Source organism: Hoplias malabaricus, chromosome 4 (genome assembly GCF_029633855.1).
Source record: "Hoplias malabaricus isolate fHopMal1 chromosome 4, fHopMal1.hap1, whole genome shotgun sequence".
Classification (NCBI taxonomy): domain Eukaryota; kingdom Metazoa; phylum Chordata; class Actinopteri; order Characiformes; family Erythrinidae; genus Hoplias; species Hoplias malabaricus.
In genome coordinates, this window is record NC_089803.1 from 55,584,263 (window position 1) to 55,607,866 (window position 23,604).

The following is a 23,604-nucleotide window of genomic DNA, read 5'->3' on the forward strand; positions in this document are numbered from 1 at the left end:
CACACACACACACACACACACACACACACACACACACAAATACGGACACATATGCAGCTGATTCCTCTCTCTCTCTCTCCTTATCTATCATTGTATGTTTGCATCTGATGTATTTAACACTGACAGACAGACAGACAGACATACAGACAGTGTGTGTGTGTGGTGGCAATCAGGGTCTCCACCCACTGGCAAAGTGCTTGGGAAAGCTGGACAGATGATAGTAATTAAACAGCCCAGGGTTTGTGAACAATCCACCTTCACTCACACTGCGACATCTAGAGGAGGAGAAAACTACAGCTAAACACCCCACTAGAATAGAAAAGAGGAGCTGAAGAGCTGTATACTGACAATTAATCTGTAATATCCGGTGGTAAAATACACTCTATAAATGTGTTTATAGTGTTTATAAATTATAAGGAAACTCCAGCAGGGCAGTAGACTCAAAGTTTTGTGACTTTGTCACATCCTCATTTTGGTATTATACAGAACAGAACTAGGCCAGTTATATTTGATAAACAACAGTGAATTGCACCGATGTAATTATGCACTCGTACCTGAAAAGTAAATTTCTTTGTTTATGCGTCTTAACAAATAAATAAATAAGCACATTTACCACAATGTAACAATTCCTTATATTATTTAAGATTGTTTATATATGTTTAATGTCAATAAAGATTATTTAATAAGTAAACAAGCACTAATAAAACATAGTGATATTTAAGAAATTCTTAATCTTGCTACAGCTTACAATTAACAATATGCTTATAACAACAACAACAACAACAATAATAATAATAATAATAATAATTATTATTATTATTATTATTATTATTATTATTAGTAGTAGTAGTAGTAGTAGTAGTAGTAGTAGTAATACTATTATCATTGTTAATATTATTAATACATGAAGAAGATGAAGAAATAACAACTAAGATTAATTTAAAATTTCTAACATTACAAATAAGCAATTAAATAACTTTTTAATAACTTAATAAAGTAATTAAATTACATTTTTAGTTCTTCCTTTTCAACTAATATTTCACCAGTGAAACCTGAGCAAAAATGTTCATTCATTCATTCATTCATTATCTGTAACCGCTTATCCAATTCAGGGTCGCGGTGGGTCCAGAGCCTACCTGGAATCCTGGCGGGAACACACCCTGGAGGGGGCGCCAGTCCTTCACAGGGCAACACAGACACACATTCACTCACACCTAAGGACACGTTTGAGTCGCCAATCCACCTACCAACGTGTGTTTTTGGACTGTGGGAGGAAACCGGAGCCACCGGAGGAAACCTACGCGGACACGGGGAGAACACACCACACTCCTCACAGACAGTCACCCGGAGCAGGAATCAAACCCACAATCTCCAGGTCCCTGGAGCTGTGTGACTGCAGTACTACCTGTGAGTGAGTAAACCATCCTGATCCTGTCCGATTCAGTGAATAAAAAAGTGTCACTGTCTAAACTAGAAAAGCATCTATTTACATTGTTATCAATATTTAGTTTACCACGTCATGAACACAGCAGCTGTCCTTCACACTTGTGTGAAGTTTCAAATCAAGCATCAAATATAAGTGCTCCAAAATAATTGTTTACATTGTCTTCCATTGAAAGTTAAGAGGTTTTGGAGATGCATGTGTTCCTTTGGACAGTGACAATAGTTTTGTTCACGTATCCTCTGCTCTGGAGAAGGTCTGCAGAGGCTTTCTTTTCTGGTGTGACTCATTTTCTCCAACACTAGATGGAGACATTATGTCTAATGTTTATTTGTCATTTTTATTAAGACTGGTGTCTTTAAGAAGAGGATGAAAAAAAAACATTATTACTTTAACCACCTTCAGGAAACTGAGTCTCTGAAATGAATTGATTTGTGGCAGTGAGCACACACACCTAGAGCAGTGGGCTGCCTTGCACTTCACCCATGGGTTTGAGGGAGGAGAAAACATAGTTCCTTCTCTCCCATCCTCATTTAGTCCTACAAATCCAAGGAGTTGTGTCAGGAACCTTTTGGTTCCAAGTCCGCTTCTCTGATATTTAGGCCATGGAGACCTAGGCAGGGTTAATTTTGTTAATGAAATCTATAATTAAATATTAATTTTTGACCTATTTTTCCAAAAAAAAAAAAAAAAAAGCAAGAGCAGAATTAAATAAAAAGAATCACTTGAGGACGAGAACAATGACAAAAAATATATTTCAATGTTTGTTGATGTGTTTTTTCACATCTGATAATGTTAAATACTGATAAATGGACTCATTATCCAATTTATGATTTAAAAACAGAAAATCTCAAGGAATTAAAAACAGGACAATGCTCTGTCTGGTATATTTTCAGGGTGACAAGACATACTTCAGTTCCCATTGCCCTGGAATCATTTTACACACTGCAAAAAGAAGGCACTGCAGTATCTGCCACTACGACACATGATCATAGGGAAGAATGGGAGGAGATTTTGGTCTAGAAATGGCTTGAGTTGACTCTTTATGTCTATCCTGAAAATAATAAAAACTGTGAAAATGGAGGAGAGGAACAATTCCCAAAAATGAAAATCTTTGAGCATCTGGGTGTTGCTTGTATAGGATTGCAATTATTGGAGTTGACTCAGCCTTGGTTTAACATGTTTTTTTTTTATGTAACATTAATTTTAAGCTATTCTTTATGAAAACTAATAGGAAATAATGCCTCTAAAATAGATACTTCAAAAGACATGAGTAAACATAGGCTAAATATTTAAAAAATATAAATTTAATTGAAGGGCGGCACGGTGGCGCAGGTAGTGTCGCAGTCACACAGCTCCAGGGGCCTGTAGGTTGTGGGTTCGATTCCCGCTCCGGGTGACTGTCTGTGAGGAGTTGGTGTGTTCTCCCCGTGTCTGCGTGGGTTTCCTCCAGGTGCTCCGGTTTCCTCCCACAGTCCAAAAACACACGTTGGTAGGTGGATTGATGACTTAAAAGTGTCTGAATGTGTGTGTCTGTGTTGCCCTGTGAAGGACTGGCGCCCCCTCCAGGGTGTATTCCCGCCTTGCGCCCAATGATTCCAGGTAGGCTCTGGACCCACCGTGACCCTGACTTGGATGAATGAATTTAATTGATTAAAAGAAACTAAATCTATCAATATTTATGTGACTAAAACTAATACACATTTTTGTCAAAAATCTAAGACTAAAGCTAAATCGAAATCAGCTGCACTAACACTGGCCCCCACCTGAAACGCTAAGTCTAGTAAACTTTTAACTCTTATCTATAATTTAATTTTTATAAGTAAAAAACTATTTTCACAAATGGCAGTTTTATTAGAACAAACCTCCTATAAAAATATGTTCCTGGTATCTTGTGTATTTGTTTAGAACTGATCTATGTTCGCTGCCATCGAGCGTACCGTTGTGTGTCTGAAACATTATAGCGTCATATTTTTGCACTAAAATTCCTGTGACACAGAAGAAAAGTTGAATAAATCATGTTCAGCCGTGACATTGACTGCTTATTTTGTTATGATGTGATATAATGAAGCATATTTAAAACAAACAAACAAACAAACAAACAAACACACCGACAGTTTAACGAAGTAGCATCTTGGTTTTCACTGTAGGGTGTGTGTGAGGTGTGAGAAGTGTTCCCTTGGTCAGGTGCAGTGATTTAAATCTTTAACAGAAGGAGGCAGCACACAGTCAGCGCTCCAGGCGACGACGGAGGAGAAGAAGGAGACACAAGAATACAAAACGCGACTACAGATCCCATGATGCATTGCGCCCCGGTTCTGTCATATGGAGCAGTGACTGGGTTAAAATGCAGCATCAGAGGCAGCGGTGCTGTGAGTGTGAACTGTAGTCTGTAGCTCAAAGTGAGGACCATGGCTCCAGTGTCGGACCCCTGCTCTTTCTCCTCTTTCTCCAAGTGTCTCACTCGGCACATTAACCTCAGTCTTCGGGTGGACTTCGAGGCTCGGGCTCTGAAAGGAAAGACCGAGCTCACTGTGGAAGTGCTGGAGGACAAGTTCTCCGTTCTGGTGAGGAGAGCTTGGTTTGTGCGGTTCTCCATTGATGTTAGCTAGTCGGTTTCGGAACAACTAAAGGTGTACAGTTGTGTTTGTGTATTTATGTAAATGCGTTTAACCAGCTAATTGACTCTGTGTAATATACCACGAGCTGTGAAATCTGTTACGACTATATTCTTTCCATTATTTTTACTGACCATGAGAGGAGACCGTAAAATTAGCGCGGATAGCTCTCTTCTTATTCCAGCATTTTCTGTGCTTGAATTATTAAAAGTCATACCAGCCAGTATTATTATGACCCCTACCAGAGAGTGTGATTTATTTTCAGCTAACCGGCTTCTTATCTCATGCAGTACAGTATTTAGGGTGTGTAAATAACCAGTTTTCTCTCTCTCTCTCTCTCTGTGTGTAATATTATACAAACTGTATAAACGTGTAGTGTAACACTGTAAAACGTACCGTAATCTCTCCAAAACTGCTAGTGCTACCACACACTGTACTGGTACATATGTTGTCGTTATTTAAGCCTTTTATTTATTGTTAACTTTACAATAACCCCTATTAACCACCATTATTAAATCCTATTATAAATACTGGTGTTTCACTACACTATGGTTTCCTTCATTTACAGTAAACTGATGTAAAACATGGTGTAAATATACACAGTCATATTTTATTTTGAGACACTTTCTCACGTTCTCATCTAAAGTACACATTTTAACTCCCCAAAACTTTTGTCTGTTCATTTAAATTAAATATTTAGAAGTTAGTTCCAAGAAAAATGTCCCCTAAAGTGGCTTAATTAGATGTATATCTACATCTACACGTTATATATGTGGATCTATGCAAATAGTCCTTGCCCTCGTAACCCTCCGCTGCTCGCCTGCAGTATAAACAATGCAGCTCCACAAGATTTGTGACATTTGTAAAAAACCTGGCAGAATGAATCAGTCCATTGACGGTTAATTTTGTGCCTGAAATATGCCCCCCCCCCACCACCACCAATATACACAAGTATGACACATACATGCGAGGTAAAACATTTATCTTCTTGGGACAAGTTCTTTATAGTAGAATTTAAATTAAATAATTATTTTTTTTTAATGTTTTTTTCAATTTATACAGACTTCAGTATCAGCTTTAATACGTAGTCAACCTATTCTCAAACAGCTTACTGTAGACATAGTTTGAGAACTAATGCAGTATTTTACAGGGAGTGTTTGTCCATTTCAGTCTGTAACATAAACATTATTTAGTAATAAAACAGATCTTACAGACTCACATATTAGCTCCCAAAAAGTCTGTTTTGTCCCAATGTAATTTCCTCGTTTACTCTCTTTTGCTGTAATTCAACAAGTGGTTGCTCTGTGGTAGGCTGTGGATGAATGTTAGGTTACTGAAGCTGTCAGTGACTCATAGAATTAAAACTGAATAAACAGTTTATTAAGTGTTCCAATAAAGACATGAAAGAGCTCACTTGCCTTGTTTAATGTAAATGTTAAGTGTCAAATTCCTGTCTTACAAATTCATATTTTGTCACATAAACTCATATCATTATGTCCTTGCTACTCAGTGTAATAATACCTCATATATTATCTGCCGGTCATGAGATGTTGTGCTTTTGGTGTTTGTCATAATTTTTCCTGTGACGGAAAAAAAAAACAAAAACGTCTGAAGCTTTGTGCAGTCCGTCATGGACTTTGGTTTCAAGTGCTGGCTCATAAAACCTAATCTACATTTTTGCCTGGAGTTACTTCACATTGACTTTGACTTAATCTGAAATGATAGTGGTGCAGTTTATTGTGAAGTACTGGCAGAGAGGGCAAATGTGATCATGATGTAGTTATTTATTAATACACTACTTAAATACAGCAAGGTATGCACTTGTTCATCCAACATTTCTTCTTTAATTAAGGGTTTTAATAGGGAGTTAGTTCTGATCTCCCACTCCCAACCCACATGGATAATCATCAACACACCTCTTCTTAGAAGTGGTGTTTCATCAATCCAGAATATGCAGTTCCATACCCCTATATCCAACTATATATATATATATATATACATGGGGCGTGCTAAAATTAGGCTTTTATGCAGCTGCGCTAGTGTCTAGTTCTGCTGATCAGTTCTTAAATTTACAGTATTTGTTAATTAAAACTAGTGTGTATGTTTGGAAAATTAATGTACAGCCTTAGCTTTTGTTACTGTCAGAAGCAGAACATATTAGAGATAGCCAAGACTTCAGAAGGTTGAAATTTAATTTCCTTCTTTTACATTGTTTTAAGGAACAGGCCGTCCTCGTGGTGCATTTTCTGTGTGCTTTGTCGAGCTCCGAAGTCCAAATTTGCTGAAGTGAAATGACATCAGGGCAAGATATCAGGTGTTACATGATTTTGTTTCACCGCATTAACCCACACACTTGTCTCTTGCCTTTAGACTCTTGATACAAAGGACCTGAAGATCTTCAAGGTGTCAGCCAATGGGCAGGCTGCAAAATTTGAAGTAGGAGCTCAGCATGGTTATAAAGGCAGCCCTCTGGAGATCACGCTGCCCTTTGAACTTTCACGGTATTACTGCACCTCTCACGTAATTAATAGAATCTGTCGGTTGATTCTGTAGTCTTAGGTTGTCCTTGACTTTTACAGGAGTGGTTCATTAACAAATTAGATTACACAGTTTTATACGTACCTCATACATAACTTATCAGTCAAGGTGTTGCTTTTTTAACTACAAGTAGCATGCTGCTAAAATACTAGAATAAACACAAAATATTTTTCCTTAAATACAATCGCAATGCTTTCCTCAACCAACACTAAACACTTCCAGGTTTTATTAAGGTTGTTCAGGTCTGTTGATGTGATTTATGGTGCATTATGGTTTACATTCATCTATAAAAATGGGCACCACTTCACCATAATGTATTTTATTCTAGTAGATATTATAATATATTTAACAGAAAATTATATAAGCATGTCACTTGACCAGAATGTCTGTATGTATCTGCATATTTGTGTGTGTATGTGCATATGTCTGCATATATGACCAGAATGTCTGCATATATCTGTGTGTGTTTAGAGGTCAGCATGTCATCGTGGAGATCGAGTATGAGACATCTCCGAGCGCCTCCGCCCTGCAGTGGCTTTCTCCTGCACAGACAGCTGGGAAACAACACCCCTATCTTTTCAGCCAGTGCCAGGTATGTAAATACTGTGCTTGAGCACTGATGGAGGCTACTACACCCTCCTCTGGAATCTGCTATATCAGTAAAACAAGACTCAAGTAAAAGTGAAAGTATCTTTTCAAAAACAATTTGTGTAGAAGTGCAAATGTAGAGGCCTGAAAACTATTTACAGATTCCTTTTATGTGGACTTGGCAAATAAAAATCACCCTCATTCTTATTAAGTACTGATTATGGTTCTGTTTAGAATTATGTTTATATCAAAAACTGCAGTCACAAGAGCTGCGATTTTAATTCTAGCCCGCATTATCAAGAACAATGTCTTAACAAGTTTTAAACGGGCATCTAACAGAGTTTGACTTGTCAGGGGTAACTAAACACCCTACTGTGCACATGACAGGAGCTATAATAAATAAAGCGTTTAAAACTGAAGCCTTGTCCTCACATTCCTTTGGACATTCCTTTATAAAGAATATTCACAGTTTCAGTCACAATTGCTTTACTGGTCAGAAAATCAGCAATTAGGTGTTTTCCACACTTTGTTCATCCCTGTTTCAGTTCTACATTTTTTTTCTCCTCTTTCATTTTTTTATTTTATTTATTAATTTGTTAATTGCTGATTTTTAGTCTATAATGAATTGCTAAAACTTAATATTAAGCAGCACACCAATAAAACTGAATGAAATGTAACATTAAATTTAATAATAAAATATGAATGGCAAAAATGGAAGTATATTGTTTCATGTGCTAATTTAATTAAATTTGAATACACAAGTCCATTTTACTCATTCCAATGTAAATATATCTGATTACTGACCACTTCTATATATTTGTGTGTGTATATATATATATATATATATATATATATATATATATAAAACAGTTTATATAACAGTTTGCATGCAACATAACCATCAGAGATTGTATCTTGAACAGAATGGAATTGCAAATGTGCAATTGCATGCTTTTGATCAACAGCTTTGTTGAATTTAACCAGCCAGTCAGATTTCAGAAGGGGAAATACGAGCTTTAAATGTTTTTAAGAAACATCCGAAACCACAGCTCAACAGAACTGGTCTTGCTGAAGCAAGGACGCTCTGGAAATGTTATTGTGGTTCTCTTTTGCCTGCTGCAGCTGAATAGTATGTGTTATCAGCCTTTATGCACGAAACTCTGGAGCCCTTCCAGAGTGTGTTTATCTTTATCTCTATTGCATTATCAGTTTTATCAGATTTATCACTTTCAGGGGTACTATGATCCTGTGCAGGATCTTGTTTGTGTGGGTGTTTTACTAAATGTGAAACTAGGGTACTGCTGTTACACTTATCAGATAACCAGAGTAAGCTGAGCTTGTAATCAAATACATCTCTACTGTACTACAAATGCATTTGCTGTATTTTGTTTTCTTTCAGATTGAGTCAGATTGCATTTTGTTCACGTTGTGTGCTAAATTCCGGTATTTTCTTTTGTTAATCATGAGCAAAATATTAGCCCTTGCTACACTTATACTGTAGGATTCAGCAATTTGTAAAATAACCATCTAACCAGTCACAGTCACTACGGTGAGCTGTGAGTATCTTGACCAGTGTCGAAATGAGTGTTTTTGCAGGTATTTGGTCCATATTCCAAAAATATGAAAACAAATATACAAGGCGGTCCTTAACTTGGTCACTTTTATTTTTGTCCAGGACATTTCCATACATGTCTTATTTCACAGTACTAGTGTTTTATTTATGTTTTGAAATTTCTGCAGAAAATCATGTTTCTCCTCCTACGCTTTTTTAAAAAACAGGCTACTCATTGCAGAACCATGCTGCCCTGCCAGGACACACCATCAGTGAAACACAGCTACTATGCTCAGGTACCACATCCACACCCTGCAGCTAATGAGCAGCTCTTACTTTGTTTCTGACAAAAAATTACTACATAGCAGATGAGTCAACTTTCATGCCCTATTCAAGGCAGCCATGGCCTTGAGGTTAGAGAAGCGAGTCTGAGGCCGGAGGCTCACGGCTCAGTTCCAAGAGAAAATTAATTAATGGCTGAAATGCCCTTGAGCAAGACACCTTACTCCCAAACTGTTCCCTGGGCACCAAGGTGGTTGGCAGCCCCCTGTTCTGTTTGTGTGTTTGTGTTTGTTTCATCTTCTTCTTAACCCCATGTCTGAACAAATAAAATGTATGTGATTTTTAATGGGGCGGCACGGTGGCGCAGCAGGTAGTGTCGCAGTCACACAGCTCCAGGGGCCTGGAGGTTGTGGGTTCGATTCCCGCTGCGGGTGATTGTCTGTGAGGAGTTGGTGTGTTCTCCCCGTGTCCGCGTGGGTTTCCTCCGGGTGCTCCGGTTTCCTCCCACAGTCCAAAAACACACGTTGCAGGTGGATTGGCGACTCGAAAGTGTCCGTAGGTGTGAGTGAATGTGTGTGTGTCTGTGTTGCCCTGTGAAGGACTGACGTCCCCTCCAGGGTGTATTCCCGCCTTGCGCCCGATGATTCCAGGTAGGCTCTGGACCCCCTGCGATCCTAAATTGGATAAGCGGTTACAGATAATGGATGTATGGATGGATGATTTTTAATGCAATGGGACATTTATACCAAGTGAGCAAGGACATCTTTCAATATTACGTTCTGTGCTGTGGAAAGGGGGAAAACTCCCCAGCTCTCATGTGTTTCCATTGCATTCTTTCATCCCTGTTCTCTACTTTATAAACAATAAACATTATTTATGCAGGAGTTTTGCAGTCTTTCTCTTGAGTGAACACATTAGGATGCACTCGACAAATTATTCACCACCATTCCCCATGGTTTCTGCTGTTGTTTTACTATATGTCTTACAGCTCTTTCATAAAAATCAGGCCCCTAAGCTTAGACGCACCCTGTTAATAGTTGTGTCAGTATGTTGTACATGAGGTTGAATGTGACATGTTTTATTTGTATGTGATAGGTTTCTGTCCCTAAAGAACTGATAGCTCTGATGAGTGCAGTGCGTGATGGACAAGAACCCGACCCTACTGACAGCAGCAGAGTTATCTACCGCTTCAGACAGCCGGTTAGATCTCGATCTCTCTCTCTCTCTCTCTCTCCCTCACTCATTCTGTATTTCTCTACGTTTCTTTCTTTCTTCAAATACACTAAATCAAGGGCAGGCAGGTGTGGGTACAGAAGCTGGGACAGATTGTGTGTGTGTTCACTGTGGTCTTCCAAACCAATGAAAATGGGGAGAAAATAGGCTAGTAGTAATTTCATTGTTCAAAATCACATATCTTTCTGACTGTCTGAGGATTTATGGCAGTGATATTGCACTGAATATCGTAGTGCAAGCACAGAATGGCTTATGAGCCCAGAGCACAAATCTGAGCAAACATATTTATTTAACATGAGAGCAACAAAACATATGCCCACAACTTTAAAATAACGCCATAAAAACACATATTCAAAGAAATGTGTAGAAGGAAATGACAACAGCATCATTAGAGTTATTTTGACAAGTTCAGGGTTCTGTTTTCATTTTAATCCAGTGAAACACAGAACTGAGTTATTAATAAATGCATAAAAATCCATTGTCTTACATGGATTAATTAGGTTTTATGAAATATAAACTTTAGTAATACTACCTAATTATAGTTATGTAAAGTGCTGTTCAGTGATTCTCTTAACCCAAGTACATCATGTACTTCATGTTGTAATTTGCATTTGTTGTGGCCTGGTGGTTGTAAACCTCTGCAGTGAACATTTCGTTTTTTATTCTGTCTGTCATATGTGCAAACTAATTTCCTGTCAATAAAATAAGACCTTATATAACCAAATATAACCTGCATTGTTTTCCCAAAGATTCTACAAACCCCATTTCTAGAGAGGTTGGGATATTTTAAAAAAAATGCAGTAAAAACTGAAATCTGTAATTTGTTAATTCTCTTGAAAAGATAAAACACACAAAATATTTCCATTATTTTCTGTGACAAATGAAATTCTATAGCGTAAATATAAATACATTTAGAAATTGAAGCCTGCAGCAGACTCTGGAATGAAAAAATAAATCATTACAGTTTTACCAGTTTTTTGTTGCTGTGCCAACGTTTTAAAGCATGTTTCTGGCATATATTTAAAATATGTAATTAATTAAATAATAAGTTATATAATTAAAAACCTATTTCTCTGTTTCAACATTTGAAACATTGTCTTAGTGTTTAGTACATTTTAAATATAGAGTTTAAATTAAATGCACAATATTGCATTAAGCTGAAAATGACAGTTTTTTAGTGATATGTTTTTCTGTCTGGATTTTGAAGTTTTTAGTTTTGCTGATGCATACATACCTATCTCTGAAAGTCTGATCACATAAAAACTACCCACTTCACCATATGAGGGTTTCTGCAGATGACTATCAGAGTGGGAAACTTCTGCCTATGTGGTTCAGCTCAATGTTACCAGTTTTTTTTTTTCCTGTGTTGATTCCAGTCACGTTCACACATGACTAAGGGATTGTTTAAAGTTATTTGTGTGCATCTGTATTTGATTTCTTCAGGTGCCCATGCCCTCTTACCTGATTGCACTTGTGGTGGGAGCTCTAGAGAGCAGGTAGTTTTCTTTCTTCCATCCTTTTTTTATTCTTTATTATTCCATCCACACATTTTGCTTTGTGTTTTGGCAAAATTTATTTTAGACATGAACACTTTATCATGTACAAATACCACTAATAATTTCTAATTATTCTGATATATTATTGTTACCTTTATGTCACCTTTATGGTAATGTGCTGAGGGCCCATAGGTTGTGTCTCTGCATCATCAGTCGCCTGGCTCTGTTGCTGCATGGGTGTTCTTCTGTTGTTATGGATATAAACTAAAAACAAGATACCCAGAACCACATGATTTTGGTCTGCTCTTTCCTGATTGGCTAAATGCTATTCACAATCAACTTGGTTAATAATAACAACAATAATAATAGTAGTAATCGTAGTAAAAAAAACCTTCTTCATTCTAGCAATTTTATTTAATATCCTGTTTATGTGATAGCAGAAATTCATTTTTTAAATTGTTGGGCACTAGTTAAAACTGAAAAAATAGTTTAAGACCTGCAATTACCACCTTCAATTACAGAGATTTCCAGCAGTCATTTCGAAACGTTTTTTTTCCACGGTCCAAAAACATAAGTTGGTAGGTGTATTGGCAACTCAAAAGTGTGTGTGTGTGTGTGTGTTTGTGTTGTCCTGTGAAGGGCTGGCTCCAAATCGTGTGTGTGTATCTATATACCCAGGATCCTGGGGTTTTTCGGTTCAAGTCCTGCTCTGGATAACTGTGTGTCAGGTGCCTGGTATACTCTTCCCATGCCTGCGTGGGCTTCCCCTCACTGTCCCAAAACACACGTTGGTAGGTGGATTGGCTACTCAAAACAAAAAGTGTCCATAGGTGTCCTGTGGGTGTGCTTCCACCCTGCGCTCAGTGATTCCAGGTAGGCTTCTGACTCACCACGACTACATGAACTGCATGAGCGACTAGAGACAATGAATGAACGAAAGCCAGTATGGCCACGTTAAGGCCATTTCAGCCTGAAATATTTTTATTCACCCTGCAAAAACAAGAGCTATAGGTTTCAAAAATACTTCTTAAACATAAAAATACATACTTTAGTCTAATGCAGTATTGAATATTACAACTGTCATTAATTTTGCAAAAAATTCCAAGCTTTTCAATGGTTGTGTATGTCTCTCTGTACATGAATGAATACCTTTCTGCTGTTGGTGTCATTGGTGAAATATTGTTCTCTGTGTTGTTCAGGGAGATTGGGCCTCGGTCCAGGGTGTGGTCAGAGAAGGAGTTTGTGGACCAGGCTGCATTTGAGTTCTCTGAGGTAAGTGAGATTGTTTTTCATGTGTTACGGCAGTCAAGGGTAATCAGGTCCAGTCCAGTGTGTATAATACCATACATGTTTACAGATAATTATCACATCTGACTTGGCAATGCAAACTTGCAATATAAAGTCAATCAGTGATCAGTCTTTGGCCTGTCTTATGCATGTAACCCATCTGTTATGAATTATAGTCTGAAACTGCATTTAAAGACAGCAAAATGTTCAAATGTACCCAAATAAATATCCGCATATAAATTTTATAATGTTGAAGTTGTGGTAATAGGAGTATTAAGAGGTGCTAAATTCTTTGGAAGTCTGGTTCTGATCACTAAAGCTGTAAATAAAAGTGCTAAATTTCTCTATAAATATTTCTCATCAAACTAGTCTTAATGGTAGTGTTTACATCTGATCAGTTTAATTACAAAACCCATGTCAACAACAGTGGAGTATTTGCCCAGAAATTCAATTCTATCTGTGTCTCTCTTTTCAGACAGAGACAATGTTGAAGACTGCTGAGAGTCTGGCAGGACCGTATGTGTGGGGGCAGTATGATGTGCTGGTGCTGCCTCCATCTTTCCCCTACGGTGGAATGGAAAACCCTTGCCTCACCTTTGCAACTCCCACTCTTCTGGTCAGTGACCAAAATCTCTTTCTACCGCACATTTGCTTTTAATGATCCAGACATATTTCCACACTCCTGCAAACACATGAAGACCCATGTCTCATTTTCACAAATGTAAACCATGAAGGAATCACCACGCTGACTGCCTTGATGTTTGTGGTTATGTGAAGTTTTCATAAAACAACAAAGTAATTACTGGTCTTATCTTTCCTTTTACAGAAATAAGTTTTGACTTTAAAGGTGTTAACATAGTTCTCTGGGTTATTAATGAAATGACAGTTTGGGCAAAATTACACAATGATCCAACAACACATCAGCCTGGATCCAATCTATAATTAAACAGTACCTACATAAATATATGTAATATTTGTCTCTGTCTAAGTACAATCTAAAATCTAATTATGTTATTGTTCAGAGGCACATGTCACATGCAAATATACTACTACAGCTAAGTGAAAATTAGGAAAGTTGGCATTTTCTTTGCAGATGCAGTTACTTCCATAATGTAGGCAGTTATTCACTGTTGCTATCAGGAAAGGCAAAGTAGTTCACACAAATTTACATTAGAGATTAAAAAAACGATGCATACATTAATATCCACATGTGTAATTACATATATCATTTTGATCCACGTATGTTACTTGAGCTGCAATGCCATAATCCATATCTAACAATTAATAAACCATGAGAAATGATTTTGATGCTGCTTTTGCATGCTTTATACACATGCAACTGCATAGTCATGGGCACCTTAATATAAGGGATGATGTAACTTTATTTATTTATTTTTTTACTTAGTTTCTAACCCTGTTTTCCATGTGTTTGCTTTCATTTTAAAATAAATGGCATCTCTTTTTTCCCTATTTCTAATGCTGCTTTCATTTGTTTTCATTCTTAGGCTGGAGACCGCTCCCTCTCTAATGTAAGTGTTGACCAGTGGAATGAGTTGGATGAATGAGCAGAACGTTTGATTTAAACCCTTTTGAATGATGGTGCTTGAGTGGAGGATTTGTTCTTGTTTTCTTGCGCTCTACAGACAAGTGTTTTTCTGTCTCTAGGTGATTGCTCATGAGATCTCCCACAGCTGGACTGGGAACCTGGTGACCAATAAAACCTGGGAGCATTTCTGGTCTGTTTTTTTTTTTTCCTTCTTTTCTCTTTCCCCTTTTCACATGATGTTTAGATAGAGTTCAGCATGTCGTCCTCCATAAGTCTCTTAGACTTTGATAGCGAACTGACCTCACGTTTAACCCATTGTGTTGTGCAGTCTGATATTTGTAGATGCTACTCACTGGAGGATTTCTTTACCAGAGCAAATATCTAACATTGGTAGTTACATTGTAACAATTTCAATGTCAGCAGTTGTCAACATAAGTCAGACTCCCTCTCTGTCTCCATCTCCAGGTTGAATGAAGGACACACTGTGTATCTGGAGAGGATGATTGGCAGAGCCTTGGAAGGAGAACAATTCAGACAGTTTAAAGCCAGAGGAGGATGGAAGGAGCTGCAGGAGGCTGTAAGACACATACACATTTAATATATACTTTACAATTGGCTCCAAGATTGCGATCAATATCTTGACAACCACAATGGTTCATATAATAATTTTTATATTAATTCTTTTTAAACCCTTGGCTGCTCTTCTTGAAAGTGTGCAGAACGACATATACATGCTCATGCTGTCTGTGCTGTTTTTATAGGTGCATCAGTTTGGGGCAAATAACACGGTGACTAACCTGGTGCAGAATCTTAGTGAGGCTGACCCTGATGAATCCTTCTCCTGTGTGCCATATGAGAAGGGATTCGCTCTTCTCTACCACCTGGAGGAACTGCTTGGAGGCCCAGGTACGCATACACACACACACACACACATACAGGCATACGTACATTTATTCATTCACTGGGTCTGGAGCCTACCCAGAATCACTGGGCGCAAGGCGGGAACACACCCTGAAGGGGGCACCAGTCTTTCACAGGGCGACACACACGCACACATTCACTCACACACTCACTGGCGACTCACACCTAGTTGCCAGTCCACCTACCAATGTGTGTTTTTGGACTGTGGGAGGAAACGTGGACACAGGGAGAACACACCTCACAGAGGATAAACGCCTCACAAACAGTCACCCGAAGCAGGACTTGGACCCACAATGTCCAGGTCCCTGGAGCTGTGTGATACTACCTGCTGCGCCACTGTGCCACCTGCATACATACAGACCACTTACAGTATCTCTGTGTGTGTTCCTTTCATATACTGAGGACAACTTTTCACATTATTTTACAAATTAACAGTTTTTGTTACCATGTTTACTCTGTCAGAGACTATATTTGCATCATTAACCTGCCTAAATAGTAATTCCTAATCAATTGCAAGGTATTATGTGTTTACATTATGTATTTATATTATTTAAAATATAGGAGGAGTTTATGAACATGTTTTGGCTCTCATTTGTCTTTTTCAGAGGTGTTTATGGGCTTTTTGAAGTCCTACATCCAAATGTTTGCCTACAGCAGTGTCACCACAGAAGAGTGGAAGGACTACTTATTCACCTACTTCAAAGACAAGGTAATAAGAGACTGTAAGAGTATAAGAATACATTTGTCTTTCTCTAAATATATTACCATTTGATTATCCACTGTTATTATTTACTGTTATTTAGTGTCAAATTAACATGTGTTGTTCGTGATTTATTTACCTCAATTGAACTAGCTTTAGCACAAACTAGCAAACCACATAATACATGCATTATTTAGCTGATGTTCTTATTTGGTTCTTCCCGTTTCACTTGCTGTGTTCTGTCAGGTGGACATCTTGAAAAAAGTGGACTGGAGTGGATGGATGCACACTCCAGGAATGCCCCCATTCAAGCCACAGTAAGCACTGGAGTATTTATTTTCATTTACATATTATTGTATTATTGAGTTCAGTGGGGAAAAAAACCCTGAAATCAGGGGTAACCTACAATGTCAGTGCAAACAAAATGGTCCTTTCAACTGTTGTAATTTTTAAATAGATCTTAAAAATATTTTTAAATATTTTTATATTTTAAGAAAATATAAAAAAATAATAATTTTATAGTTTTGCAAAAAAGTAAATAAACAGTGGTTTCACAAATGTGTTTTATGGGGGTCTCTAAACTGTCTGAGAATCTGTAGACCACCAACATAGCCACTGTCAACCATCAGGATGCAACCAACATCTAGGACTGAAATTTGAAAAACATGGAAGCTGTAATACACACAAAACAATAACAATAATTGATTTTGACTTAGTTGTTGAGACTTCTTTGTAATTTTAATTTAAATGTATGTCCATCATGTAATTTAAAAGCTTCTTTGTTTGAAAAATAAAGAAGGGTGTGTTTACTTACTGCTGTCTTTTCTAAGGTATGACTCCATATTGGCAGACACCTGTATTTCTCTGGCTCAGAGATGGCACAAGGTAAATTGAGCTTTCTCTTTAGCTACAGAACATACATTCTGTTTTTTCACAGTACTGATGAGAAAAAAAAATGATTGTGTGTGTGTTTGTTGGCAGGCTAAGGATGCAGATTTGTCAGGCTTCAGTGAGGCTGATATAAAGCAGCTCTCTTCTCATCAGCTGATTGAGTTCCTGGCTCTGCTGCTGCTGGAGGTACTGAAGGGCTTATATTGGTGTAGTACAGTGTGGTTGCCCGGGTGGGGAATCAAACCTCAGTCTGCCATGTGGAGGACAGCAATATTACCCAGTACCCAATATCAACCATAATACATTAAACAGTGCTTATAAAATGGTAAAATCCCTGTAACACATGACTAGGGTTTACCACTTTAGCCTTCCTCAGCATTCATAAAGGTGACAGCTGTTTCATTTGAATTAATTTTTGCCTTTTTATCCTGTCCTATTCAGGACCCCCTCCCCAAGTCCCATGTCAAGAGAATGCAAGAAGTGTATGACTTCAACAGTGTTAAAAACTCTGAGATCCGTTTCAGGTAACCTGAGCAGATATTTTGTTTGAAGTGTTTTATAGCTTCTGGTCTCTTGCAGTATAAACAGTATATGATCAAATGTATATTTAAGCAGACATTTTTGCTTTATCTCCATCAAATTAAATTAACATTTCTCAGCAATGAATAAATTAACATGTGTTTTTGGGAAAATGTGGCATACACTTTCCATTATCGTAAAAGATTAGCGCTCTTAGGACATGTACATTTTAAGATAAGAGCCAATATATTTAAACCTCTCGTGTGTATGTGTGTGTGGTTATTGATATTTTAGGTGGCTGCGGCTTTGTGTTAAATCCCAATGGGAGGAGGCTGTTCCTCTGGCTCTGAAGATGGCCACAGAACAGGGCAGGATGAAGTTCACGCGCCCACTTTTCAAGTAACCATAGACCATTTAATGAAATGTTTAAAAATGTGTTAATTTTGTGCTTAAATGATTCATGCAATAATGGCGTTCCCTACACTGAAATGACAAATGATTAGGACAGTAGATGCTGTAATAACTGTTCACTACAACCTTCATTGTTTTTAAGGTTACACTAAAAGAGTGTTAGATATTTTATTTTTTTGTCAATTTATGTTCATTTTATAATTTGTGTTGAAGAGCAACAGATTAGTTTTAGTATTTGGCAAAAATGTTTATTTTGGTGTGCGATTATTCTCAAAGATCCTCCTCTGCTCTCACTTTTAGGGAGGTGTACAATTTCGCCAAGTTCCATGACGAGGCTGTAAAGACTTTCAAGGAGCATCGTGACGCCATGCACCCAGTCACTGCAGCCCTGCTGTCCAAGGACCTGAAAGTAGACCAAAGCACAGTCTTCTAACTAGCTTTGCTATTCAGCTCAGCAGTGTGCTGGGTGTACAAGGTCTTATCTGCAGATACAGAATCAGCTTTTTGTATCCAGTAGACAGATATTTGTGGCTTGACTTCCGCTTGGCAAGTTCAATCAGAAGGGTTAATCTCAGGGCAAGAGGTGCAAACAAAACCTCTCTGGATGTCACCATCACAATCACCTGTTGACACAATCTTGTCTTAGAAGTTTCTCCTGAAGGTGCCCATGCTGAGCAATAAACACCTCATTCAATGTTTAACAGTGGAAGTGTGTTATTCTTCAAATATTTATCTTGACAGCTTGAAGAACATGGTGAAACTGTGGTATGATCTAGTGGGTTTATTATTCTTACTGACATCCACAGCCTATAGATCACAGTTAGAAATATCGCAGTGAATGATTTAAAATGATTTTTTTTTTACTTGGAGGAATATCACCAGTAAGTTCCTGGAAGGCTCAACTGTTGGGCACTAATGTCCTCCAAGCTAGCTAAATCCTTGGCTCTGAGGAGGGGAAGAGTGCTTCTTTGTTGGTAGGAGTCCAAATAAGGAGTCCCATAAGTGAGAAGATCTTTAAACGCACACTGAGAGACACTGTATAAGTCCAGTCAATATCGATGGAGCCAAAGGCCTGGTTGTTGGCATTGGACAAGTCAGGCCTTCCAGGGGATTTTAAGGGGCATGGATTTATCAGCAAGCTAATCTACCAGGACTATTCTGGTCACTGCTGAAATGAGGACCCAGTCACTATCATGGAGGGTGATATCAGCCAGTTTCTGTGCAGCTCTCCTACTTAAGCTTAATGGAAGAATTAAAGTTCACAAGAGCCAAAGAGGTACTACTCTAGAGGGACTCGTCTGACAGAGAGAGTCTCCTCTGCAGGCATCACAGTGAACTGGAAGGAAGTGGCATGCACAGGAGGCTGCTGATAAGGTTAAACTGATTTAACCAGACCAAACAGATTTGGGCAGGGGTGGAAAAGAACTTAAAACCAGGACAGTGGTTATGCGCAGGCAGGGAACCTGGACAAACTGGGACCATGCAACTGCCTGCAAGATCACATGGGTGGAGCTCTGGAAGTCAAAACCAGCCAGACTTAAGATTCAGATCCAGGCAGTGTATGATGTTCTCCCAAGCCCGGCCAATTGTAGTGCTGGGGTTTAGCTGATACCTTCACTGTGTTCACTGTGCTAGGGAAGATATTCCTTGGAACACATTTTAGCTGCTCCATGATAACCCTGAGAGAGAGAGAGGGGGGGGGGTATAGTTGGCACTGAAGGTGCTGAAGGCACTGGTATTCAGCTAAGTAAATATCAGACCCATACAAGGTGCACAAGTTCACCTATATCAGAGCTCGAGGAAGATGGCAACTGGTCTTCTAGCCTCAGCTTCTGACAGGCAGCTTGGAAGTCATCCTAGGGTAGCAGTTGAAGTTTGAACAACACATTGCGAGTAATGCTATGTGTTTGTTTTTCAAGGCTTGGCCTAAGCCCCTCTACTTGCAGGGAAAGGATATCTTAATGCTTTATCATACCAAGACATTTTTGACAATTGCCTTGCTTCCAGCTTTGTTGGAGCTGGGGAAGGCCCTTTTCTGTTATTTGGTATTATTGGTATTTTGGAGAGACTCATGCTGCCATCAAGACCATGTCTTATTTTTCCCAGCAACTCATGTTTTTTAGACATAGAGTGTATGTGCTTCACAGTCCTGGCAGATCTGTCTTGTATTGAAAATGTGTGTTGCATCATGAAGATGAGAATCAGACAATGGTGAGTAGAGACTGTTGAGCAGCTCAAGTCTTCAAATTCCACTTGAAAAACTGCAACTATTCCTAAATTGAGGAAAAAAAAATGAAAGAAAACTGTGTGTAAGTGTGCTGAGAGTGTGTTGCAGGCAAGTTAATCAAAACATTAACACTAAAACAATTACGTTAATTACTGAAAACACTAAAAATAATTTGTCCTTTTTCTTTTAACACCAGTTTCAACATAATTAACCAAATTACAGGTTTTAGGTTTTATCATGTCTTTATAAACTATTCCAACTTCTTTGGAAATGGGATTTTGATGTCACAACAGCTGCTGTAGTTGTACAGTGTAGGTGTCCAAATACTTTGATCCATATGGCGTATTTACAAAATTAGCATCACTAGCATTATGTTAGGCTAAATTAATTCTAAGTGTGCTGAACACTTTAATTAACTACGTTTTATTCAGTCACTGCTGTTTGTTCCTCGTCCAGAACAGAAAACAATAGGATAGCTGACCATCCAGCTTGTTTAAGCACACAGCCTCCAATGATGGGGGTACATTAGTGCACGGCATGGGTGACATCAGGGAAAGCACTGTAAATGCTGTGTGACAAGTTTTGAAGCAACATTCTGCCATTTAGACCTTGTCTTTTTGGGGATAACCTTTTTCTGCTTTCAGTAAGACATGTTAAATCCATAATTTTGCATGGATTACAACAGTGAAGAAGCCTGGATGAAAGTAAAAACCTGTTACACACAAAAAAACAAACAAACAAACAAAAAAAAAAACAAAAACAAAAAAAAACAATTGGTACATTAGGAAACAAAGAACACTATAATAGACACCAAATCAGGGGCGACATAGATCTAGTTTAGCACTTGCCCCAGGAAAATGTTGCTGTGCCTCACTAAATCATGGCCGTAAAGTCTCTCGCCTGTCGCTGCCGTTGTATGCTTAGCCGAACCTATGTGTGCTTTTAGGTCCTTTACACCTTTATTTGCTACACATGGGAAAACATGGGAATTTCTTTTTTAATTCATCCGAGTGCTTACATTTAGGTTTCGGCATAGCTGCTCGAGATGAGGGTAGGTACCTGAGCTTTGCCTGACGTAAACAAGGACTACTGACGTGCAGACTGACCAATTAAATGTTACAGAGAAGGTTATCGACCAATAACGGTAGCGCTACAGTCAGACCGTCCAATCATAATATTCTAGGCTACTTCACCACGCCCCTTTGCACTCAAGCGAACCAATCGGAGTAGGGGAGGGCGGGACTAGTTTGTGAACGAAACTTCTCGAAGTTCTATGTAAGCGCTAGAAAAACAAAATCCCGGACGTTTTTAAAATCCCCTCCGGACATTTTTTCAAGTCTAAAAAAGAGGACATATCCGGGTAAAAGAGGACGTCTGATCACCCTATATTTTATCCTTGCTGTGCAGAACTACAAGACAGCGCATGAAAATTCACTACAGAAACTACATTTCCCATAATTTCATTGCATCATTCCAAACGCTTCAGCAGCTCAAACCTAAGAATTTATTTCAGTTTGTTGCACGTCCCTGGACGTTCAAAATAGGTCTAAAAGTAGTCTGTCCGTCAAGGACATATTTTAAACGTCGATGGACGTCCAAAATCCATCTTAATAAGTTAGTTAAGTGGTGACCAATCGATAACGTCAGTGGACGTCAAAAACGCGTTTTATACAAGTAATTTATTTCGGGACCAATTAATAACGTCGATGGACGTCCAAAATACGTCTAATAGTCGTCTTTTCAATGTCTGTGTTTGGACGTCTTTTCAACTTTCATTTTCAACCTTAAGAGAACGTTGATTAGACGTCAGTCATTACGTTATTTCAACGTTGAATCAACGGCTAATTGTTTACTGGGTACAATAAAATCGAATCTATCTAAATATCTCTACATAAGGCTATGTTTGTGTGCCCATGTCATCATGTGTGTGGATAGGAATAAAATGGTTATCTATGAAATGTAGGGATTCTAAAGACGTTGCTTAACAAAAGTAGACACTGGTTTCTAGACGGTGGATGGAAAAAGAAAATGAGTAATTACTTGCAATTCTTTAAACCATCCTCCAGAGGGAGACATCGAATCATTCTATTCTCAGCCTGTGCCAGTAAAACTTGACTCGGCACCTCTTCGTTATACTTCTTTCTCTGCGCCATTACTGTCTTCTTGCTATTAATATCTCATAATTATGACTTAGTATCTCATAAATATGATTTAGCGTGTCATAATTATGCCTTAGAATTTGGTCTTTTTCTTCCATATCCAAACTTTACAGCTTCTGTCGACACCAAACAGTGAAGCTTTTTGGGATTAAACTCCAAACACAATATTATTACTAGATATTAATGGCCATCACATCAGTATACAACTTACACCCATTTACGCACTGATATCCTCGGTATAACTGAAAACACTCAGGAAAATACTACCCCGGTCAGTTTGTTAATTTATTAAATATACTTGAATAAATGTAGCCACCCCACACCTCGCTCAACCGTTCTTCTTAAATCAAAAGTGCCCGTTATGAGTTTGTTCCCCTTTTACTGGAACATTACAGCGAGGATTTTACGGTAATGACACACATTAATGTAATGAGCTCATGTACAAACACTCCTCCTCCTCATCCTCAAAAGTGTTGTATTGTGCTCCTTCACGACAGAGAAGACAGCCCAGAGCCAGTGGGCGTCATATCCTTCCATAGTGCTTTACACTGGTGAGCTAAGACTTGTGTGCAGCAACTCCAGAGCTTCCCATTCCATTGTTAATTATTTTGCTTGAATATTCAGAACATAGCCCAGCACAAAGTGAAAAACAAGGCTTTAAAAATGGCTGTGATGTGTGAGTATTTCTAACCTTCCTGAGAAGGGGCACTAGAGGGAGGCATTAGTTCACTGTAGGCTGGGTCGGGGCTTCCTGCGTCACGGTCCTGGTTTAACATTCCAAGAGAAATTAAATGATGATTATTAAGTCTGTAATGCAGAGCTTCATCATGGATGATGTAATATTTAAAAAATGCTTAACATTTTCAGTATTTGAATTCTTTTTAAGCTGGAGCTATATGGAGCAGCCTCTTTACATGTGATGTACAAGTGACTACAAGCTCCAGTTCAAGGACTGAATATCCATCAGACTTCATGGGAATAGAGAAATAAGGTTAAAAAAAAAACAGAATTCAGCTAATTACAGGACGTAGCGATTGTCTTTCAGATCAGTTTGATGGCAAATGTCTCTTTCTACAGAAACATACGGATACAGAATTGTTCATAGTGTTGTTGAGACACCTGAGGCTTCTAAAAGTTACCTTGCAGAATGTTATCAAAAATGGTGAACAATATTGTGTCCAAAAACATATATGTC

General features: G+C 38.3%; 1 protein-coding gene across 1 annotated transcript; it reads left to right on the top strand.

The window, feature by feature from the left end:
• The first annotated feature begins 3,765 nt into the window (after positions 1-3,765).
• On the top strand, positions 3,766-18,714 carry lta4h (leukotriene A4 hydrolase). The gene is made up of 19 exons (XM_066668291.1): positions 3,766-4,008; positions 6,430-6,560; positions 7,069-7,189; positions 8,965-9,033; positions 10,115-10,219; positions 11,696-11,748; positions 12,948-13,020; positions 13,511-13,651; positions 14,541-14,564; positions 14,701-14,771; positions 15,047-15,158; positions 15,343-15,487; positions 16,108-16,211; positions 16,449-16,519; positions 17,033-17,087; positions 17,184-17,279; positions 17,535-17,617; positions 17,907-18,011; positions 18,324-18,714. Exons 1-19 carry the CDS (start codon positions 3,853-3,855, stop codon positions 18,454-18,456), a joined length of 1,848 nt encoding a protein of 615 aa, XP_066524388.1. The 5' UTR covers positions 3,766-3,852; the 3' UTR covers positions 18,457-18,714.
• The last annotated feature ends 4,890 nt before the right edge of the window (positions 18,715-23,604 follow it).

Coding starts and splice junctions, on each gene's coding strand:
- lta4h (XM_066668291.1), top strand. CDS start 3,853: ATGGCTCCAGTGTCGGACCCCTGCTCTTTCTCCTCTTTCTCCAAGTGT. Junction 4,009..6,429: donor AGGACAAGTTCTCCGTTCTG/GTGAGGAGAGCT, acceptor TCTTGCCTTTAG/ACTCTTGATACAAAGGACCT. Junction 17,280..17,534: donor TGGCTCTGCTGCTGCTGGAG/GTACTGAAGGGC, acceptor TGTCCTATTCAG/GACCCCCTCCCCAAGTCCCA.